Here is an 18,259-nt window from a genome sequence, read left to right as displayed (position 1 = left end):
AATGGGAATCGATATGAATTGAAGAGAGAAGCAAGAGAGAGAGGGAGAGAGAGAGAGCGAATGAGAAATAGACAGAAGACGATAAAACGAGAAGGAAAATACAAGAGAAACTGGGCAGTAATGGTGTGATGTGAGTGTTATCACATCAGCTCTCATTCTCAGCATGGAATCTATAATGGGAAAATCAACCTCTCTGACTCCTGTGTAATTGGATTTGCCGGGTCTCGTGCTGAATCAGAGCCCAGTGGGTAGCACAAAGCTTGTTAAGATTGGACAAGCATTGCTGGGCTACTGGGTAAAGGAAGAGGCGGGGTCAGGGCAGAGGTAACCTTGACAACTTTTCTGGAGAGTAGAGAGTGAATAATTCAAATGGTACTTTGAACACTAAACTGAGCATCCTTTATGTCCATCTTACTGAAAACACTCCTTACTACCCTAAATTGAGAGAAACATGATCTTTCTCTCATTAAGGTCATCAGGCCACAGAAAATAGACACCGGTGTGTGTTTGCTGCTGCAGGTTACCAGGTTACAGACGTAAACCATTTACTGCTCCCACACCGCAAGATCCAACAATGAGCTGGAGCCACAATTTCCTTACGATTATCATACAAGATAATATGGCTGTTTGAATAATACATTAAAAAAAATCTTCTAACACAATTTCTTTTTATTCAAACAGCCAGAAAATACAACCCTGACCAGTTTCCCAAAGAGTTTGTGACTGATTGTTTATTTATGCAAGTAAATGATGATTTGTTTTAAGCTGAAAACAACAGATCCAAATGTGAAGTACCACTCTATACCTGTATGATAGATTTCTACTTAATTTAAACCAAAATCCAATTGTGCAGTACTGAGTTCTTAATCACTGCTCTGATCAACCTTTCCTTCTTAGTCATATTATTTGCTTGGCATTGGTCCAACTGCCTTTTACAGCATTGGCAGATTACAGTACCTTATGAAATAATGGTGTTGACTTGACACCGTTTTGCCGAGTAACAGAGTTGGTGAACCAAACCCTGCCTCTAATGAACCAATCTAATCAAAGATCAGTAACCAGACCTAGACTAATTCAAAAGGGAGAGTTGGGAACTTGTGACGTAATGTTAGCCAGAACCAGAGAGAGAAGGAGAAGAGGGCAATAGAAGACAAGATGCATGGTTGAGCTGCTCTCCATTGGATCTTGTTTCTGCATCTTTATGTTACACTCAAGAGAGCAGTAGATATCCAGGTAAGCACTGAATAAGATCCCCCTGTCCCTCCATCCCCCACAGCATGAATGATTAAGCACCTGGCCCACAGTGCCCTGAGTCTGGGTCAGGATGGAGTGGAAGAGAGACTACAGGCCTCCACACGGCAGCATCAGCCCTTGTAGTGCCATGCAATGTGAATGAATGAGCAACCAGGACTATGCCGACACAGGGAAGAAGGCAATAATTGTGTTTTTCTTTTTGTATGCAAAGTGGAATTTTGCCAACTAGCTATCATATATTCCACCATTTACAGGTACAGAGATTGTCTCTGTGGATGCTGACATGGGAGGACGGCGTAGTCTATAACTTTTCAAGTTGCTTTTTGCCAGTTTGAATTCTACAAGTCTATATCCTAAGGACCTACCGACACAGCTTTCAACATGCAGGTATGATTCTGATTTGAATTCATTTCAAGTTGGACACTATATGTGCTCTATTGGTGAACATGTTCATAATTTTGTTTAGCTATCTTGGGATATCACAATGCTGTAAAACAGAGTTGTGACAAGAATATGAAGTTATACCTTGCTGGAGGGATGCATGAGTGTGGATTTCTGTGGGTGGCATTGAAGCCCAGTCAGTAGAACCTAGAGTACTTATGATTGAGTTGGAAGCCAGGATGTAACATTATGTTAGGGGCCAAGTGATATTGCCAACATGGGGTCAAATTGTAAGACATAACCCTAGAGATAAACTTTCCTCTTACGGGCTTAGGCTGCTGCTGTGGAGTTGAGTGTCAGCTCACTTCCATGTGTCTCCTGCAGCTTCCCCTCCCTTCCTCTTACCCTGCTGTCTTCCTCGCTCACAGAGATGAGGTCACCCAGCCTCAAGCAACACTGACACTCTAGACCAAGACGAGGGACCATCTCTTAATTAAAATACAATCGGATGTGCTCAGAGCTAACAAAGGCAATTCACCTGATCTGACAATGGCTTTTTTGGGTACATTGCGTAATCATGTCCGCCGTCCTTGTGATTTGACTTTTTAAAGTGTTCAATTAACACTACAACCTACTTGGATTTCTTTTTAAAATAAAGCCTAGTTTGAGACATATAATGTCATATAATTGGAAAGTTATTTTTAGAGTCAGCCTATGTTGTCATTGCTTGCTTGAAGGAGCTCCCAGTATGGCATGCAGTGTAGTTTCTCTGCCAGACCAACACAGTGACATTACCAATGCACACTTCACATAGATTTACCAAAAATAGCTGCTGTAAACTCATGTGAAGGGAAATAAAACAGCAATATGTCAAAACCAAAAACATTAGTATTACATTAGTAATACTGTATGGCAGATCCTTAAGTCACACTGTCCCTGCATATTGTGTTGCTTGCACTGCCTTGAGAGAAGTTTGTTCCCATGAAGAAAGGGGGTGTCACAGATACCCCAAACCATCACCACTACCATCACATTGCCAGATTGATTCTGACGTCTCAAATAGGGTCCCTTCAATGATATTGTTCACCTGTCTCATTGGCTTAAAGCGGGGTGGGAGGGTGGGGCTATGGGAAGGGGGTCGGGTGAGGGTTATTGGTGGGGACACAGGGTGAGGGGCATTGTTAGGGAGAGGGGTGAGAGCATTGGGGGTAGGAGGCTGACAGGTGGGAAAAAAAACTCTCATCCGACTAACCTCCCCTGTCCTTCCATGGGGCCCTGTGTGAGCAAAGTAATGAAGTCCAAATTACAGCACAGGATTGCTTAGAACAAGCCCCTATTGTTCACCCTCAGGGCACTCTAAATGAGTGTCACAGCAAGCAGCGGGGCACAGACCGTTACTGCACTATTTAGTCTGTCCCGTTGTCTCAAGACGGCCCTGTTTCAGAGGTTCTCAGATCAGACAAATACTGCCCCCCTCTTCCTCCCCTCCTTTGCCCTCACCCTTCCTCTGTACAACCAACCACCGCCTCCTCCTCACCCCCAAAATAGGCCAAATCTCCTCTATTGTATTTCGACTGCCCAGTGTGAAATTCACTGTGACGTTAAATGTTTTCTAATGAATAATTACTGAATGGATATGCAGGGGGAATATGTGTAATGGATTGTAGACTGCATTTTAAAAACGTCTTTTTTGTCTCTGCTCCGTGGTATTTACAGGACAAAAACACTCTCAGAAGAAATGAGGGCTATGGGGAGGTAGGGAGGGGGCTAAGGAGGGGTGGGGTGCTAAGGGCTTTGTGTCAATTAGATCCAATGGATTATCTTTTTTAATGTTTTTACAGAGAGAGTTGAGAATCAAAGGACTTCTGCTTCCAAAAGGGGGGAGGAGAGAGAGAGAGAGAGAGAGAAAGAGAGAGAGAGAGAGAGAGGACACAAAACCAACAAAAGCAGTGAAAACCTTTGGTCCAAGTGTTGATGTTGAGAATGCAAAAGAGACTGGTGGAATTTTCCCACTATATATGCCTCTTAAATGTGCCGCTGTTTTCTCTCACTATTCCGACTCGCACAGTGTGTCGTGTTGGTCAGTGTGTCAGCTCTGAACTGTGGGCTGCTCGCCAACATCCCCATGTGCTCTGTAGCGATCATTAGCTTCTGTCTGCTCGTCTGCACAATCACAGGCTTTGCCTCAAAGCCACATAAGACCTCTAGACCCCTTATTCAATAGAAAAAACAGGGACCATGTTTGCGCTTTTGCTGCTGCTTTCTCAACCGAGTTCTCCCCTATGGTGCCATCTATTCACTCATCCAGACACATTTATCAAAAATACATGTCTGAGAATTTTGAATATCAGAAGCAGGAAGGAATGAGGAATTCAATTATGTTCAGCAACCTAAACTGTTTATTATCTGTAATAATAATTATAGGAATACATATACTAAATGATTCTGTAATTCAGACATTCAGAATAAACCTTTATGTGTGTGTGTGTGTGTGTGTGTGTGTGTGTGTGTGTGTGTGTGTGTGTGTGGGGGCTTTATATGCCTTTATTGATAGGACAGTAGACTGACAGGAAATGGGGAGAGACACGTAAAGTTGGTTGGGATCAGGAATCGAACCAGAGACACACTGTCAGGCTACACCGAGTCTATGTGGTATGCGCCTGAACCGGTAGGCCAGCGGGTGCCCCCAGAGTAGAGCCTTTTTAACCACTTGAACCCCAGCATTCCTATCCTGGCAGAACATTCCAAAAATAGCTGATCTACAAGCTCACAGGATCTGCATTGTGAGCTTGTTAGATCAGCTATTTTTGGTGAAGAGATTTGGTGTAGAAGGAAAAAGGTATACAGTCTACAGTAAGAATAGGGGGTTAAAGTGGTTGATTTACTCTGGTGGCTTAGGCCTTGTAATTACCTTTTTAACATGTTTGTTGCCCAGGGTCAGCTGGATATGGAAGGGGCCCTTATTGCCAGGGACCGAGTGGGCCTCCAAGACTTTGTCCTCCTAGATGAGACTACAGAGACGTCCTTCTTCAACAACCTGAAGAAACGCTTCAATGGAGACCTCATCTATGTGCGTCAGGGAAATTACTATTTTCCAATTTACACATTGGTGTAGAACCTGCTTGCTGAAAATGGTTATCAACTGAAAATCATTATTTTTGGCAAGTGTACATTGAAGTACATTGTTGTTGCGACCGTAGGTCGCACTTACTACAGAAAGCTGCTCGAGGTGTCCGTCCGTCCGTCCGTCCGTCCGTCACACACGTCACACGTCACACTTTTGCCCTGCTCATATCTCCGCAACCGTTGCCCCGATCCATGCCAGATTTTGCACACACACTCCTTACCTGCCAAACTACAACCTCCAAGGACCCCCGGAGCTCCAGGGACCCCCAGCTCCCTCGGGGACCCCCAAGTGTAAAAAATGAGCACATGTGCAAAAATTACCAAATGACCACCCCAACGGGGCTGCTCACGGGGCATTCCCGGGGACCACCCACTCCTGGTGCTCCAGAACGGATGCAAAAGTGGTGGCGCCCCCAGTGGAGGACCCCCTGCCACTGCAGCTCACATAAAATGCCTTAACTCGGGCTAGGAGCGACCGGGAGAGCCGGGGCCGGTACCTATTCGTCCACCTTGGCGGCGCGGAGACCCCACCCCTCATTTCTCACATGGCCCTCTAGCGCCACCATGAGGCCGATTCAGATTTTGCCCTAAAATCACGAAAATCACTACACAGTATGTCTACACTCATGTCATCAACATGCTCAGGAATATTTTGGAAAAACAAATTTTTGCTCTATTTGTGGAGATAAGTGACCTACGGTCGCTTATCTCCCGATTAGGGAGTCTTACTGGTCCTACACTGCATGTACATCATATGTTAAACCACTTTTAAAAACTCTATTTTACTGTATTGATAGACCTATATTGGAACTCTGGTGGTGTCTGTCAACCCCTACAAAGAGCTGGATATCTACAATAAGAAACAGATGGCTCTCTACATGGGTATCAACTTTTTTGAGCTTCCACCACATATGTAAGTGTAGTGCATGTTAGATGCAGTATGTATATTTCTGTGCGTGTCATCGTAATAACTCATGTTCTCTAGCAGTGGTTCCCAAACAGTGGTTCGGGACCCATTTGTGGGTCATGGACCAATTTTTATGGGTCAAGACTCAAGTAAAAATCCCTTGTAAGAAAATATATATATACTGTACGTTTCTTTTTTTTGTTTTATAATTCTTTTTAAAATCTTTTCATACATTTTAAAACAAACAAACAAACAAGAAATTCCATGAATAATATATAATTATAATCAAGAAGTAGTGAAAAGAAAAGAAAGGCGATATCCAAAAAGACGATATCCAAGCTCGCAAACTTGTTGTGCGCTTGTAGATCTGCTATTTTCGCTAGTTTGGGTCCAGGGCAAATGTCTAATCTCGCTTTTGGGTCTCGACCAGAGAAGTTTTGGGAACAACTCAACTGCTCTCTAGGCTTTCCTGTGAATCATTGAGTTTGATTTGATTTGTTTTGCTACAGCTACGCCCTCGCAGACAATGCCTACCACACTATGCGCACAGATTTCAACAATCACTTCATCCTCATCTCGGGTGAGAGTGGGGCAGGGAAAACAGAGGCCTCCAAGAAGATTCTACAATACTATGCCATCAGCTGTCCCAGTACCACTCTGCTTGATACAGTCAGGGACAGAATGCTAATGTCCAACCCTGTCTTAGAGGTCTGATTGTTGCCTTTATTTCGCATTCATTTAAGGACTAGCGTAGACAGCATGCCATACTCTGTATACTTATACCACCACTCTACTCATACATACTTGTGTCTCCCTTCAGGCTTTTGGCAATGCAAAAACACTGAAGAATGACAACTCAAGTCGGTTTGGGAAGTATATGGACATTCAGTTTGACAGCCAGGTAAGGGCCAAGAGTAGTTTGTAGTCCTATTGCTTAGTTGTAGTTTTTCACATTAAGGCTAATTTATACTTTATTACCAGAAAGAGTGACACAGACATACAACAAATATAGTTGGTCAAATGAAGCTTTTGAGTGATGCTGCTTGCAGGGGGATGCGGTAGGAGGTCATATCCTGAACTACCTGCTGGAGAAGTCCAGGGTGGTGCATCAGAATCATGGAGAAAGGAACTTCCACATATTCTACCAGCTGGTGGAAGGAGGAACGGATGACTTGCTTCGCCAGCTGGGCCTAGAGAGAGACTGCCAGCATTACTACTACCTAACACAAGTGTGTGCAACAACTAAACTCTTGATTAAAGGGGTAGTTCACCCCCCAAAAAAATATATATTTTCCTATCAATTACTCACTTCGTGAAGTCTAGAAATTAATGGAGATTGTTTATTTATTGTCGCATTCCTGATCTATTATTAGTTATTACAATATATTTAATCAATTGAAGTAATCATTTAAAATGATCCCTTACAGTAAGCAGAACAGTACAGTTAGGGCAGTCCTCCCTGGATTACGCTGTGAGAGTTGTTTTGGAGTTCTATACATTATTTCTATAGAGGTTTTGATTGATTGATTGAGTGATTGAATACTTTATTTGAAATGTAAACAGCATAACGTACAGTCAGACATTAAGGTTAAAAGGATAACAGAAAAAAGTCCTGGGACTTGTTTGCATTGTGGTCCTATGTATTCAATTTGTCAACATAGCATACAAAAAGTACACGATAATGCATGTCATAAACTAATATAAAACATTACATACAAAGTAGAAAAAGGGAAAATGGCGACAGTGAATGACACCTCCTTTTCTTAGGAATATGCATTTACATCCCCCTGTGGTCTCATGATAGTTTTTTCAAGCAAATTTGGAAAGAAACCAGTGATTTACTGTATATCTTTTAATGGACGTCAGGGAATTCCACATTTTGGTGGAAGAGTAATAGAATTACTACCATGTCCCAAACCCATATTTGTTCTAAAATTGGGTAGTATCAGATCGTGGCTGCTCCCTCTAGTTGTGGCTGTGGGTGACAATGTATGAAGAAGCCTTTTGATACAAGTATGTGTTAAGAAGTGACTTTAAAGAAGATTTAGCTCCTCAAGCAGATAATTCCTGCACACAGGCTCAAAAGCCATGGGGTTAATAACTCACAAATGTAATTAGGAGCGAGGGCTCCTATTTGCAAGTGCGAAGTGCCTTAAATATAATGAGTAGAAGAGTAAAGTAGTCATGCAACCAGTGAAGAGAAGTTAAATAGGAATATGCTTTTTTGTGTTACAGTATGTTCTCTCTCTTCTTAACACTGCTATGGACCCAGTTTCATCTGTTACTATGCATGCTTTTGTTCCTGGCAGGGGCAGTGTGCCACTGTGGCTTCCATCAACGACAAAAATGACTGGAAGACGGTCAAAAATGCACTGCAGGTCATTGACTTTGATGAGAGTAACATAAATGTAAGTTGAATACTAGCAGATGCTGTTGTTGTGTGTTTTCAATTGATCACTTTTCCCACTATTTATGAAGCGGTTTACTAATATTTATTTCTGTGCAGCACCTCTTTGGCATCGCTGCAAGTGTTCTCCACTTAGGGAATGTTGAATTTGAGTCTAATAGCAAAGGCTATGCCACCTTGGACAACAATGCAGAGCTGGGTTGGGTCTCAACAGTAAGCCTACAGTATAAAGTCATTTCTCAGATATTAGGCATCATAACAAAATATTGTTTTGTGTTTATTTAAGAACATCTTGTGTCATTTTGCTCTATAGCTACTAGGAGTTAATCCACAAATGCTCCAAGAGGGACTAACTTACAGGAAGATTGAAGCCAAGATAGACCAGGTGACAGTCTCGGCAAGTTGACAAAGATTGGTTGTGTCTGTCGTAGCTCCACTAAAAACTAACATGGACTAACTTCGTTTAACATTCAGTGTCATTCCTCATTTAAAACACATTGTCTCCTTGAACTGTAAAGGTCCTCAGCCCCTTCACAATAGACCATGCCATCTATGCCAGGGATGCCCTGGCCAAAGCAATTTATGGACGGACCTTCACCTGGCTGGTCAATAGGATCAATGAATCACTGGAGAATAAGGTGAGGAGAATTAAAGGCTAATATATACTTGACACTCTCCAACTGATTCCCTCAACCAAACATGTAATTTCAACAGGGAAAAGTGTTGCCACAATCACACGTTTTGTTTGTTTGTTTGTGTGTGTGTGTGTGTGTGTGTGTGTGTGTGTGTGTGTGTGTGTGTGTGTGTGTGTGTGTGTGTGTGTGTGTGTGTGTGTGTGTGTGTGTGTGTGTGTGTGTGTGTGTGTGTGTGTGTGTGTGTGTGTCTTGCTTGCGTGCGTACGTACGAAGTTAATAACTGTAACTTAACTATAATTGTAAATAGAATGTAATCAATGAATATAAAGGCCTATGTATTGCCTGCCTTCTTATGACCATTGATTGAGTCTTTTGGTGTCATTTTCTGTTAGGACCCCTCAAAGAAAACTGTTATAGGGCTTCTTGACATATATGGCTTTGAGGTTTTCTACGTAAACAGGTAGGTTATGTCCACCCATTATTTACCTCACATTCTGACCTGCACAGCCTTTATCAAGGTTCTTCATTTGCCTGTTGGCCATAATGTGCTAGTTCTATTGCATTCTTCCTGACTTACTGTGGTGATATGCTTGACACTGCAGTGCTTAACACTGGGTGACGTCCGTCTTGTGCACATGAGATGTACCGTATATGTATATTACCCAGTGTTAAAGGACGATTTCACCACTTTTCAACCTATCTTCATATAATTGGTCCTCACTAATGTTCGTGATAAAATAGCATTCTTTTTTTCTACTTGGTCTGTGTCTCAGAGGAAGGCTGTGGGCAGCTCAGAATTTCAGAAACCCATCATCTTGTGACATCATCGATGGGGAATCAATGCTAATAGAAAATGTAGGTTTTCTATTCCTGAAAAGTTGCAATGTTAAAGTGGAAGCCATTGTATCTCCCTAATCGGGAGATAAGCGACCGTCAGGTCGCAGCGTGATTTTAGGCCAAAATGTGTAGGAGCAGTGTCCAAAAATGTGTTTGAAAAAATCGGCCTGATGGTGGCGCTATATGGGACAGATCCATGTTGATGAGATGAGTGTAGACATACTGTGTACCGATTTGCGTGATTTTAGGGCAAAATCTGTGGGAGCAGTGTCCAAAAATGTGTTTGAACACATTTTTGGACACTGCTACACAGTATGTGTAGACATACTGTGTAGCGATTTGCGCGATTTGAGGGCAAAATTTGTAGGAGCAGTGTCCAAAAATGTGTTTGAAAAAATGGGCCTGATGGTGGCGCTATATGGGACAGATCCATGTTGATGAGATGAGTGTAGACATACTGTGTACCGATTTGCGTGATTTTAGGGCAAAATCTGTAGGAGTAGTGTCCAAAAATGTGTTTTAAAAAATCAGCCTGAAGGTGGCGCTAAATGGGACAGATCCATGTTGAAGAGATGAGTGTAGACATACTGTGTACCGATTTGTGTGATTTTAGGGCAAAAGTTGTAGGAGCAGTGTCCAAAAATGTGTTTTGCAAGAATCGGCCTCATGGTGGCGCTAGAAGAGGGGCATGTGATGTGGAGGTTGTGGTTTGGCAGGCAAGGAGTGTGTGTGCAAAATTTGGCATGGATCGGGGCAACGGTTGCGGAGATATGAGCAGGGCAAAAGTGTGACGCGTGACAGACTGACAGACGGACAGCTGGTCGAGGTTTTGATAGTAACTGCGACCTGACGGTCGCAACAAGATGATGGGTTTCTACTGGGAACAACTGCTAAAGAGTAACACATTATTATGAACATAATTAGTGAGGACTTATATGAAGATAGGTTGAAAAGTGGCAAAGTCGTCCTTTATGCACTGCATCTGGCTGTCAGGAAGAATTCATAGAACTTGTTTAATCTTTAAACTCTTTTAATTTAATGCTCACTATTTTGTTCTACTTATGAATAACCGCACTGAAACTGAGATTTGCCTATTTGTCTTTACTTGTTTCCATTCAGCTTTGAGCAGTTCTGTATAAACTACTGTAATGAGAAGCTGCAGCAGCTCTTCATCCAGCTGACACTCAAGGCTGAGCAAGAGGAGTATGAGGCTGAGGGTATTGAGGTAAAATCAGAGGCGTCACAAGGGGGGTGGGTAAGTGGGACTGAGTTACTAGGGCCAAAGGTGGAGGGAGGGGCCTTAATTATATTATACTTTAGCTATTGAAAAATAGCAGATATACAAGCTCGGAGCTGTGCTGCAAGCTTGTATATCTGCTATTTTTGAAAAGTCGTGAAAATGTGTGCAAAATCTTTGAATATATGTATTTTTTAAGCAAACATTTGTAACTCAAATTTTGCTTCTGGGGGGTCCCAGGCAGGAACTAAATATTTTGAGATGGGTTTTCATGGCCAAATACATATCATGTTGGGGGTCCTTAACATGAAAAGGTTTGAGCACCACTGACATAGAAACATAGCTTTTTAAAAAAAACGTATTCAAAGACTTGCACACATTTTCAAGATTTTTCAAAACTAGCAAATCTACAAACTTGCAGCGCGGCACTCTGTGCCGTGCAGTGAGCTTGTATATCTGCTATTTTTCAATAGTTAAAGCACAAAATAATGTGTTCCCAGTCTAAATGGGTTAAACCCCCCCCCCCCTATGAAGAACATTCATGGGGGGCCTGCAGTGAATCCTTGCACCCAGAATTTGGTGCAACACCCCTGGGTAAAATTAACGAGTACTGATAATTAGCCATTGGTTGTGTGCATCATTCCTTAAAACTGCTTCATTGTGATTTTATTTGCCATCCTCCAGTGGGAGCCAGTGCAGTACTTCAACAACAAGATCATCTGTGACCTTGTAGAAGAGAAGCACAGAGGCATCATTTCGATACTGGTGTGTACTGAGGAAATGAAACTATGACTTTCATCCGGTACAATAGTTCAGGTGCTGAATACATCATTTGTATGAAAACAATGATACAAAATAAATAAAATAAACTTGGGTGTGATCTATGACCTGATCATTTTGCCACAAAATGTAATCATTTCTTCAGGCAGATCCTACCGATCCAGTCTCGTTTTGACCGTGACCTAAATTCTAATCATCACCTTTGTCATTTTCAACCAACATACTCTGTCTCTTCAGGAAAGTCAAATGATACTTTGCAACAAGGTTCCATCCATCTGTTTTACCTGTGCTGTAGGATGAGGAGTGTCTCAGGCCAGGAAATGCATCCGACCTCACCTTTCTGGAGAGACTGGAGGAGAAGATGGGCAGTCATCCTCACTTTGTCACGTGAGTAGAATATTCTCTATAAACTGTACAAAAGACTTGCTCTATATCAGACATCCATCAGGAGGGTGTATTAGCTGAGAAGCCAAAACGACATGGACATACAGTACTTGTACATTCATATTACAGTATATACCATATCATTTTGAAAATGTTTGTTACCCCCGTGTTGTACATTTGGCCATCTACCAATTACATTAGTTAAATACAATGCCCATCTCAGTACTACCACGTAATTCAAAACTTGAGATCCTCTTAGCTCTCAGGTCCAAATCTGTAATCATTCTGCTGACTGATGGCTTGTCTCACCCACAGTGAGCTGACACAGTAGGACTCTGTCCTTGATGCTTCTCACTCTGCATCCCTCCATTCTCTCTCTGCCCCATTGACTGCAGGCACAAGCTGGCTGACAAGATGACACGTAAGACTCTGGAGAGGGGAGACTTCCGTCTCCTGCATTACGCTGGGGAGGTGACCTACTGCGTTGTGGGTAAAAGAAACCTCAATCTCAGGCCCTGTTGCTTGGTCCTTAACCTCTTAAGCCCTATTTCTAATAGCGTATATAGCCGGTCTACAAGCTCACAACGTTTCACTGTGAGACTGTAGATCTGCACTTTTCGCTATTTCTGAAAATCAATGGAATTTCTTGGAATGTTAAGACATTTTATGGAAATGCTTTGACATTTTTTGCTTATAATGACATGCCCAAAATAGGGTTTCACTGACAAATAGCTGCTCACGTCCTAAATCTATTTTGTTTTTGTTCAAACTGTCCGTCTAGGTTTCCTGGACAAAAACAATGATCTGTTGTATAGAAACATAAAAGAAGTAAGTTCTCACGATTCTATCTGTCTATTACTGTGAGGAATGGGAGTTGAGAGCGTATTCCTTTCAATTGGTTCCTTAATTATTAACCATCTTGTAGACTTACTGTAAATAATACAGGAGGGGAATGCAGTAAATGTGGTAAATGACCCTTGAGTATCAACTTAATATAATTTGTTTGTATGCCTGTGTGTGTGTGTGTGCGTGCATGCGTGTGTGTGCGTGCGTGCGTGCGTGCGTGCGTGTGCGTGTGTGAGTGTGTGCGTGTGTGTGTGTGCGTGTGTGCCTGCGTGAGTTAATTTGTGGCTTGCCAGTATTGTTCGAATGCCGGAAGAGATATCTGATAACCTCTGTGTGTGTTCCTGTTAACCCTGCTTTCTGTAGCTAATGTGTCAATCTAAGAATGGCATAGTGAGAGAATGCTTCTCTACCTCGGATGCAGAGAGCAGGAGGAGACCAGAAACAGTGAGCATCCATGCAGCAACAAACATCCTCATAAACACTGATAGTGTTATTAGACTGCGACAATGCCACACAGAATTCTAAACCATGCATACACTGTAAAAGCAGAGTGTACAAATGTAACTAAATGGGTCAATTTGGTTACGTTTGTATTGTATATTCTCAGAGTTACACATGGATAAATTAACACTAAGGATTTTACTGTGAATATAATGGGCTCTATTTTGATTGTCTAAGTACCAGCTCTTATGCCTTAACTTAAAGGCCTGTCCATACTGTCTCCGACCACCAAACCTTTCGTCAGAAAGGTCCAGTTCAACTACAAAATGACGTCACTCGCAAGTCGCGACTTCTGAAAAGCATTACCCCGAATTAGAGTTCGGAAAGCTGCACGTCAGAAAGTTGTACACACACACATATACGAACACGTCGTCTCCGGCGAAAGGTTAGGGGTCGGAGACAGTATGGACAGGCCTTCAAGTTAAGGCATAAGAGCTGGTACTTAAGACAATCAAAATACAGCCCTATAACTCTGACAGCCATCACATTTTTCTTTGTCATTATTTACACTAAACATGGAAAAAAAAGAGGACGTAGCTTACAGTTTCTCCCTGTCACAATCAGTTTTGTGTAAATTGTGTGTATTTGACAGATCATTTTAGGGATTTTAACCCCCAGTTTGTGTTTGCAGGTGTCAACCCAGTTCAAGAGCAGTCTGCTGAAGCTGACAGAGATCCTGATGGCTAAGGAGGCCTGGTACGTCCGCTGTCTAAAGTCCAACGAGACCAAGCAGCCAGGTACTGCAACATGGGGGCTGGAATGTTAAACCATATAGCTACCGTTTGGAGCCACTTTAAACTGATATGTATTTCTACCACTTTCTGCTGTTTGTTTCGGCTTCTTTCTTTCTTTCTCTCTTTCTCTCTCTCTCTCTTTCTCTCTCACACACACGCACACACACACACACACACACACACACACACACACACACACACACACACACACACACACACACACACACACACACACACACACACACACACACACACACACACACACACACACACACACACACACACACACACACACACACACACACCTCAGGACGGTTAGATGAAGCACTAATTAGGCACCAAGTGAAATATCTGGGACTGATGGAGCATCTCAGGGTCCGGCGTGCTGGTTTCGCTTATCGACGCAAATACGAGGTCTTCTTACAGAGGTAGAGTGAAGGTTTTGTGCGAATGTGGTGTGGATGTGATGTTCTTGTCCGGCTTGATTTAGTCAGGCATTGATTTGTGGGTGTTTGGTGGGGTCTCACAGGTACAAACCGCTCTGTCCCGCCACCTGGCCACATTGGAGAGGGTTACCGGCTGACGGAGTGGAGGTCCTGGTGCAGCATCTGGGCTTCTTGGACAATGAGTACAAAATGGGACGGTGAGAGAAGCTACTCTCTAAATCAGTGGTTCTCAACCTTTTCAGGCCACAACCCCCAAAATAATCCCATTTTATATGACACGGTTCTATTGTGAAAATAGCAGATCTACATGCTCAAAACGCCTCGCAACGTGAGGCGTTGTGAGCATGTAGATCGGCTATTTTCACAATTTCTGCCTGACAATTTGGCCCTTGTTTAATTTGTCATTTTAGATGTATTAAAATGTCCTTAAAATTGTCACTTTAGCAATGTGCAGATACCCTCTATAGTCTATACACTTAAACTTTATGTTGGTTTGATTACTGTTGAGGGAGAAAACAATGTTGCACATTAAGTCAATCATCTGGGTCCCGACCCACAGGTTGAGAACCACTGGTCTAAATTGCAGTATGAATGTCTTGCGAATGCATGCTGATAGTAACCATCCTCTTTTTGCTTTTGATATAGAACCAAAATATTTATTCGTCATGCCAGGACACTTTTTGCCACAGAAGATGCCTTTGAAAGATGTAAACATGAGCTGGGTGAGTGCAAATCAACTGCAAATATTTTTTTCTTTCAGTTTATTATATTCACTGTAATTGTAATACCAGATACTGAAATTGCAGCGACACGGCTCCAAGCCAAGTATAAAGGATACAGGGGAAAAGCAGAATTCCGAAAACAGAAAGAAGCTGGTAAATGACTAAATCCTACTGTATGTGGCAAATTCTTTATAATAAGAGCAAATCTCTTCTAGGCATTTTTAGTACAGAAAAATGACATGTATTCTATAATATTCACAATTCCTTAGCCACAAAGATTGAGAATTGTTGGAGAGGAGTACAAGCTAGGAAGGAGAAAGAGAGGAGAGCCTGGGCTGTCAAAGTCATCAGGCAGTAAGTGCACCGAAAAGATTGTCAATTTAACTAAAACCCATAAGGTTCCATTTTATTTTATTAAACATTTATTTTACTGGGTAGTGATTTGACACCAGAGATCTCTTTTTTAAAAGTTGTGTGAGGCTTTTCACGAATACACTATTTAACTATCACTTCAGATTTATCAAAGGATACATGACGAGAGGACAAGCAAAACCCACAGACAATTCTGAATATCTGGCCTTTGTGAGACAGAATTACCTGAACAGACTGAAAGACAGTCTGCCAAAAACGGTTCTTGATAAAACCACCTGGCAAACCCCCCCGCCTGTTTTAACAGAGGTATGGATATTGATATAGTTTTTTTTAAATAATTTCAGTTCACTTGAAATTAAAAATGTCCACTTTTCATTTATTTTCAGTGTATTGTTGACTTTTCATTATTTCTTATTTGCTCACCTAGACTTCAGAATTGCTGCGTGCTCTCCACACTCGCACCATGGTGAGGAAGTATGTGAGAGGGATTACACCTCAGAGAAAAGCACAGGTAATACTGTACTGTGTAAAAACACTTAGTTAGTGATTTACTATAGAAACCAGTGGTAGAAAGTAAATATATTTACTCAAGTACTGTACTTAAGTAAACATTTGAGATAAATGTAACAATGTTTTTACAGTATTGTGATATTGCTAATTTTACTTAAGTAAAAATCAGTACATCTATCCTTTCAGATTCAACTGAAGACCATTACAAGTGCCATCTTCAAGGGTAAAAAGGAGAGCTATCCACCAAGTGTTGCTCAGCCATTTGTGGACACTAGAATCAGTAAGTGTTGGCAGATATTTATGCGCAGCTACATTTTTATTGAATCTTTCTGCGTGCACAGTCACCCACCCACCAACACAATTATATATTATTATTATTATTATTTTATTTTTTAATTTTATTGCATTTTTAGGTGAACAAGACATAGACCCAAGAGTCCTGCCGATGATTCGGAATGAACGTATCAAGGTAGATGAGAGATTCACATTTTACCTTTGAGTGTTTTGATTAATCCAGTGGTTCTCAAAGTGGGGTAAAAATGGAAACAAATGGACCCTCATTCATGGGGGTCCTTGATTTGAAAAGGTTTGAGAACCACTGCTACATTATCGATGAGTTACAACAACCTAAAACGACACTGCATCAAATACAACATTGTGCCTTGGACTGTGTGTTTCTGCAGTACAGTGTCCCAGTGATAAAGTATGACAGGAATGGTTTCAAACCACGCCCGCGACAGCTCATCCTCACTCAGACTGCTGCTTACGTGATAGACGATGCCAAGGTCAAACAGAGAATCCTGTACACCTCTCTCAAAGGTCAATCAAATATCAAGGTCGTTCATCACACAGTAAAATCCATGTGTTCATTTAATTCAGAATCAGAAGATTGTACACATGGAATCAAATGGACCCGTAATAGTTTGATTCCATTTGCACACTCCTCTGAGTTGAACTAACTCTAAAGATCTTACTGTGCCGTTGTATCAAGCATTCTTTTCTTTTTTTTTATGTTGTGCTGAAAAGTATTTGTTTTTCACTCATTTCAGGTGTTTCAGTGAGCAACTTGAGTGATGGCATCATTGTATTCCACATAACGTGTGAAGACCCTAAACAGAAGGTATCTAATATAACATATAGTTTCAGGGTGGCATTGATACTTTTATGAGAGAAAAGAAAGTCTAGTTTAGATCTAGTCTAGAATATTTTGGTAAAGAGAAATATAACATCCCAACCTTTACATTATGATGACATGATACTTTACAGTAATGCCTTAATTAGGTAAAGAACTAAACAAAACAAAAGTACACTGTGTTTTCATTTGGAAAAAGACCAGAGCCTAACATATGTGATTTGTCATTGATAAGAACAGTGCCATTCTAAGATGTTGGACAAATGCCAAATTCCTTCATACAAATCAAAGCCAGCAGGAGATTGCAAATGTTTTCCTTCAGTTGAAATAAACATTTGAAGCCAGATGTGTTTTCTGCATCAAAACATTTTCTATTACGAAAATGTAATAATAGCTATGGAATATTTCAAACTATTGTATTTTTGTTTGTTTCAGGGGGACCTTGTAATGCAGTGTGACCACCTGTTTGAGTTTCTGACCAAACTCAGTGTAATTGCTAACAAACAGAATGCCATCAAAGTGGTTCAGGGCAGGTTAGTCTGTAAATTGGGTGCCAGATGTGTGTGTGTGTGTGTGTGTGTGTGTGCGCGCGTGTGTGTGTGTGTGTGTGTGTGTGTGTGTGTGTGTGTAATATATATGCTGATCAGCTATTTGTCATACAGCCAAGTATATAATATGGCTTAAAAGTGTTCAAGTACTTTGATTTGAAATGTGTTTTTTGCATTAATTCTCAGCATCAAGATTGAAATTCAGGCAGGGAAAGAGAGTGCTGTGGACTTCAGCACTGGCCAGGAACCCATGGCATACAAGGCCAAGAACGGACACTTGATGGTGGTGAGTAATATTCTGCTAAGATGCTGGCTTTGTGAACTGCATGATGTATGATTTATGGAGTTGCATGCATTGTTCTCAATTAAACATTTTTTATTTTTTTTGTGATGAAATGTTATGAAAAGAATAATATATCTATACATTTGTCTATGCTGCTACAGGTGTCCACTCGGACCAGGGTGCGGTGACCCATGCAGGGTTGAAACGGACACATAAG

At 41.5% G+C, this 18,259-nt stretch overlaps 1 protein-coding gene across 1 annotated transcript; it reads left to right on the top strand.

Annotated features, from left to right (window-relative positions):
* Window positions 1–4,570: 4,570 nt before the first annotated feature.
* myo1ha (myosin IHa) lies at window positions 4,571–18,230 on the top strand (the record flags this gene model as incomplete). Its single annotated transcript, XM_080739540.1, has 31 exons — window positions 4,571–4,705; window positions 5,559–5,674; window positions 6,178–6,376; window positions 6,489–6,569; window positions 6,718–6,897; window positions 7,978–8,076; window positions 8,175–8,288; window positions 8,389–8,460; window positions 8,594–8,713; window positions 9,103–9,170; window positions 10,667–10,772; window positions 11,469–11,549; window positions 11,860–11,951; window positions 12,344–12,438; window positions 12,730–12,776; window positions 13,158–13,238; window positions 13,927–14,032; window positions 14,340–14,457; window positions 14,559–14,672; window positions 15,121–15,197; window positions 15,282–15,350; window positions 15,467–15,551; window positions 15,713–15,875; window positions 15,997–16,080; window positions 16,266–16,359; window positions 16,493–16,548; window positions 16,763–16,898; window positions 17,129–17,199; window positions 17,647–17,744; window positions 17,946–18,045; window positions 18,204–18,230. Exons 1-31 carry the CDS (start codon window positions 4,583–4,585, stop codon window positions 18,228–18,230), a joined length of 3,072 nt encoding a protein of 1,023 aa, XP_080595666.1. The 5' UTR covers window positions 4,571–4,582.
* Between the last annotated feature and the right edge of the window lie 29 nt (window positions 18,231–18,259).

The sequence above is a fragment of the Nannobrachium achirus genome (assembly GCF_963921795.1).
Source record: "Nannobrachium achirus genome assembly, chromosome: 12".
NCBI classification, from domain to species: domain Eukaryota; kingdom Metazoa; phylum Chordata; class Actinopteri; order Myctophiformes; family Myctophidae; genus Nannobrachium; species Nannobrachium achirus.
The sequence above is the reverse complement of the archived record's forward strand: the minus strand, read 5'-3'. Positions and strand labels throughout refer to the sequence as shown.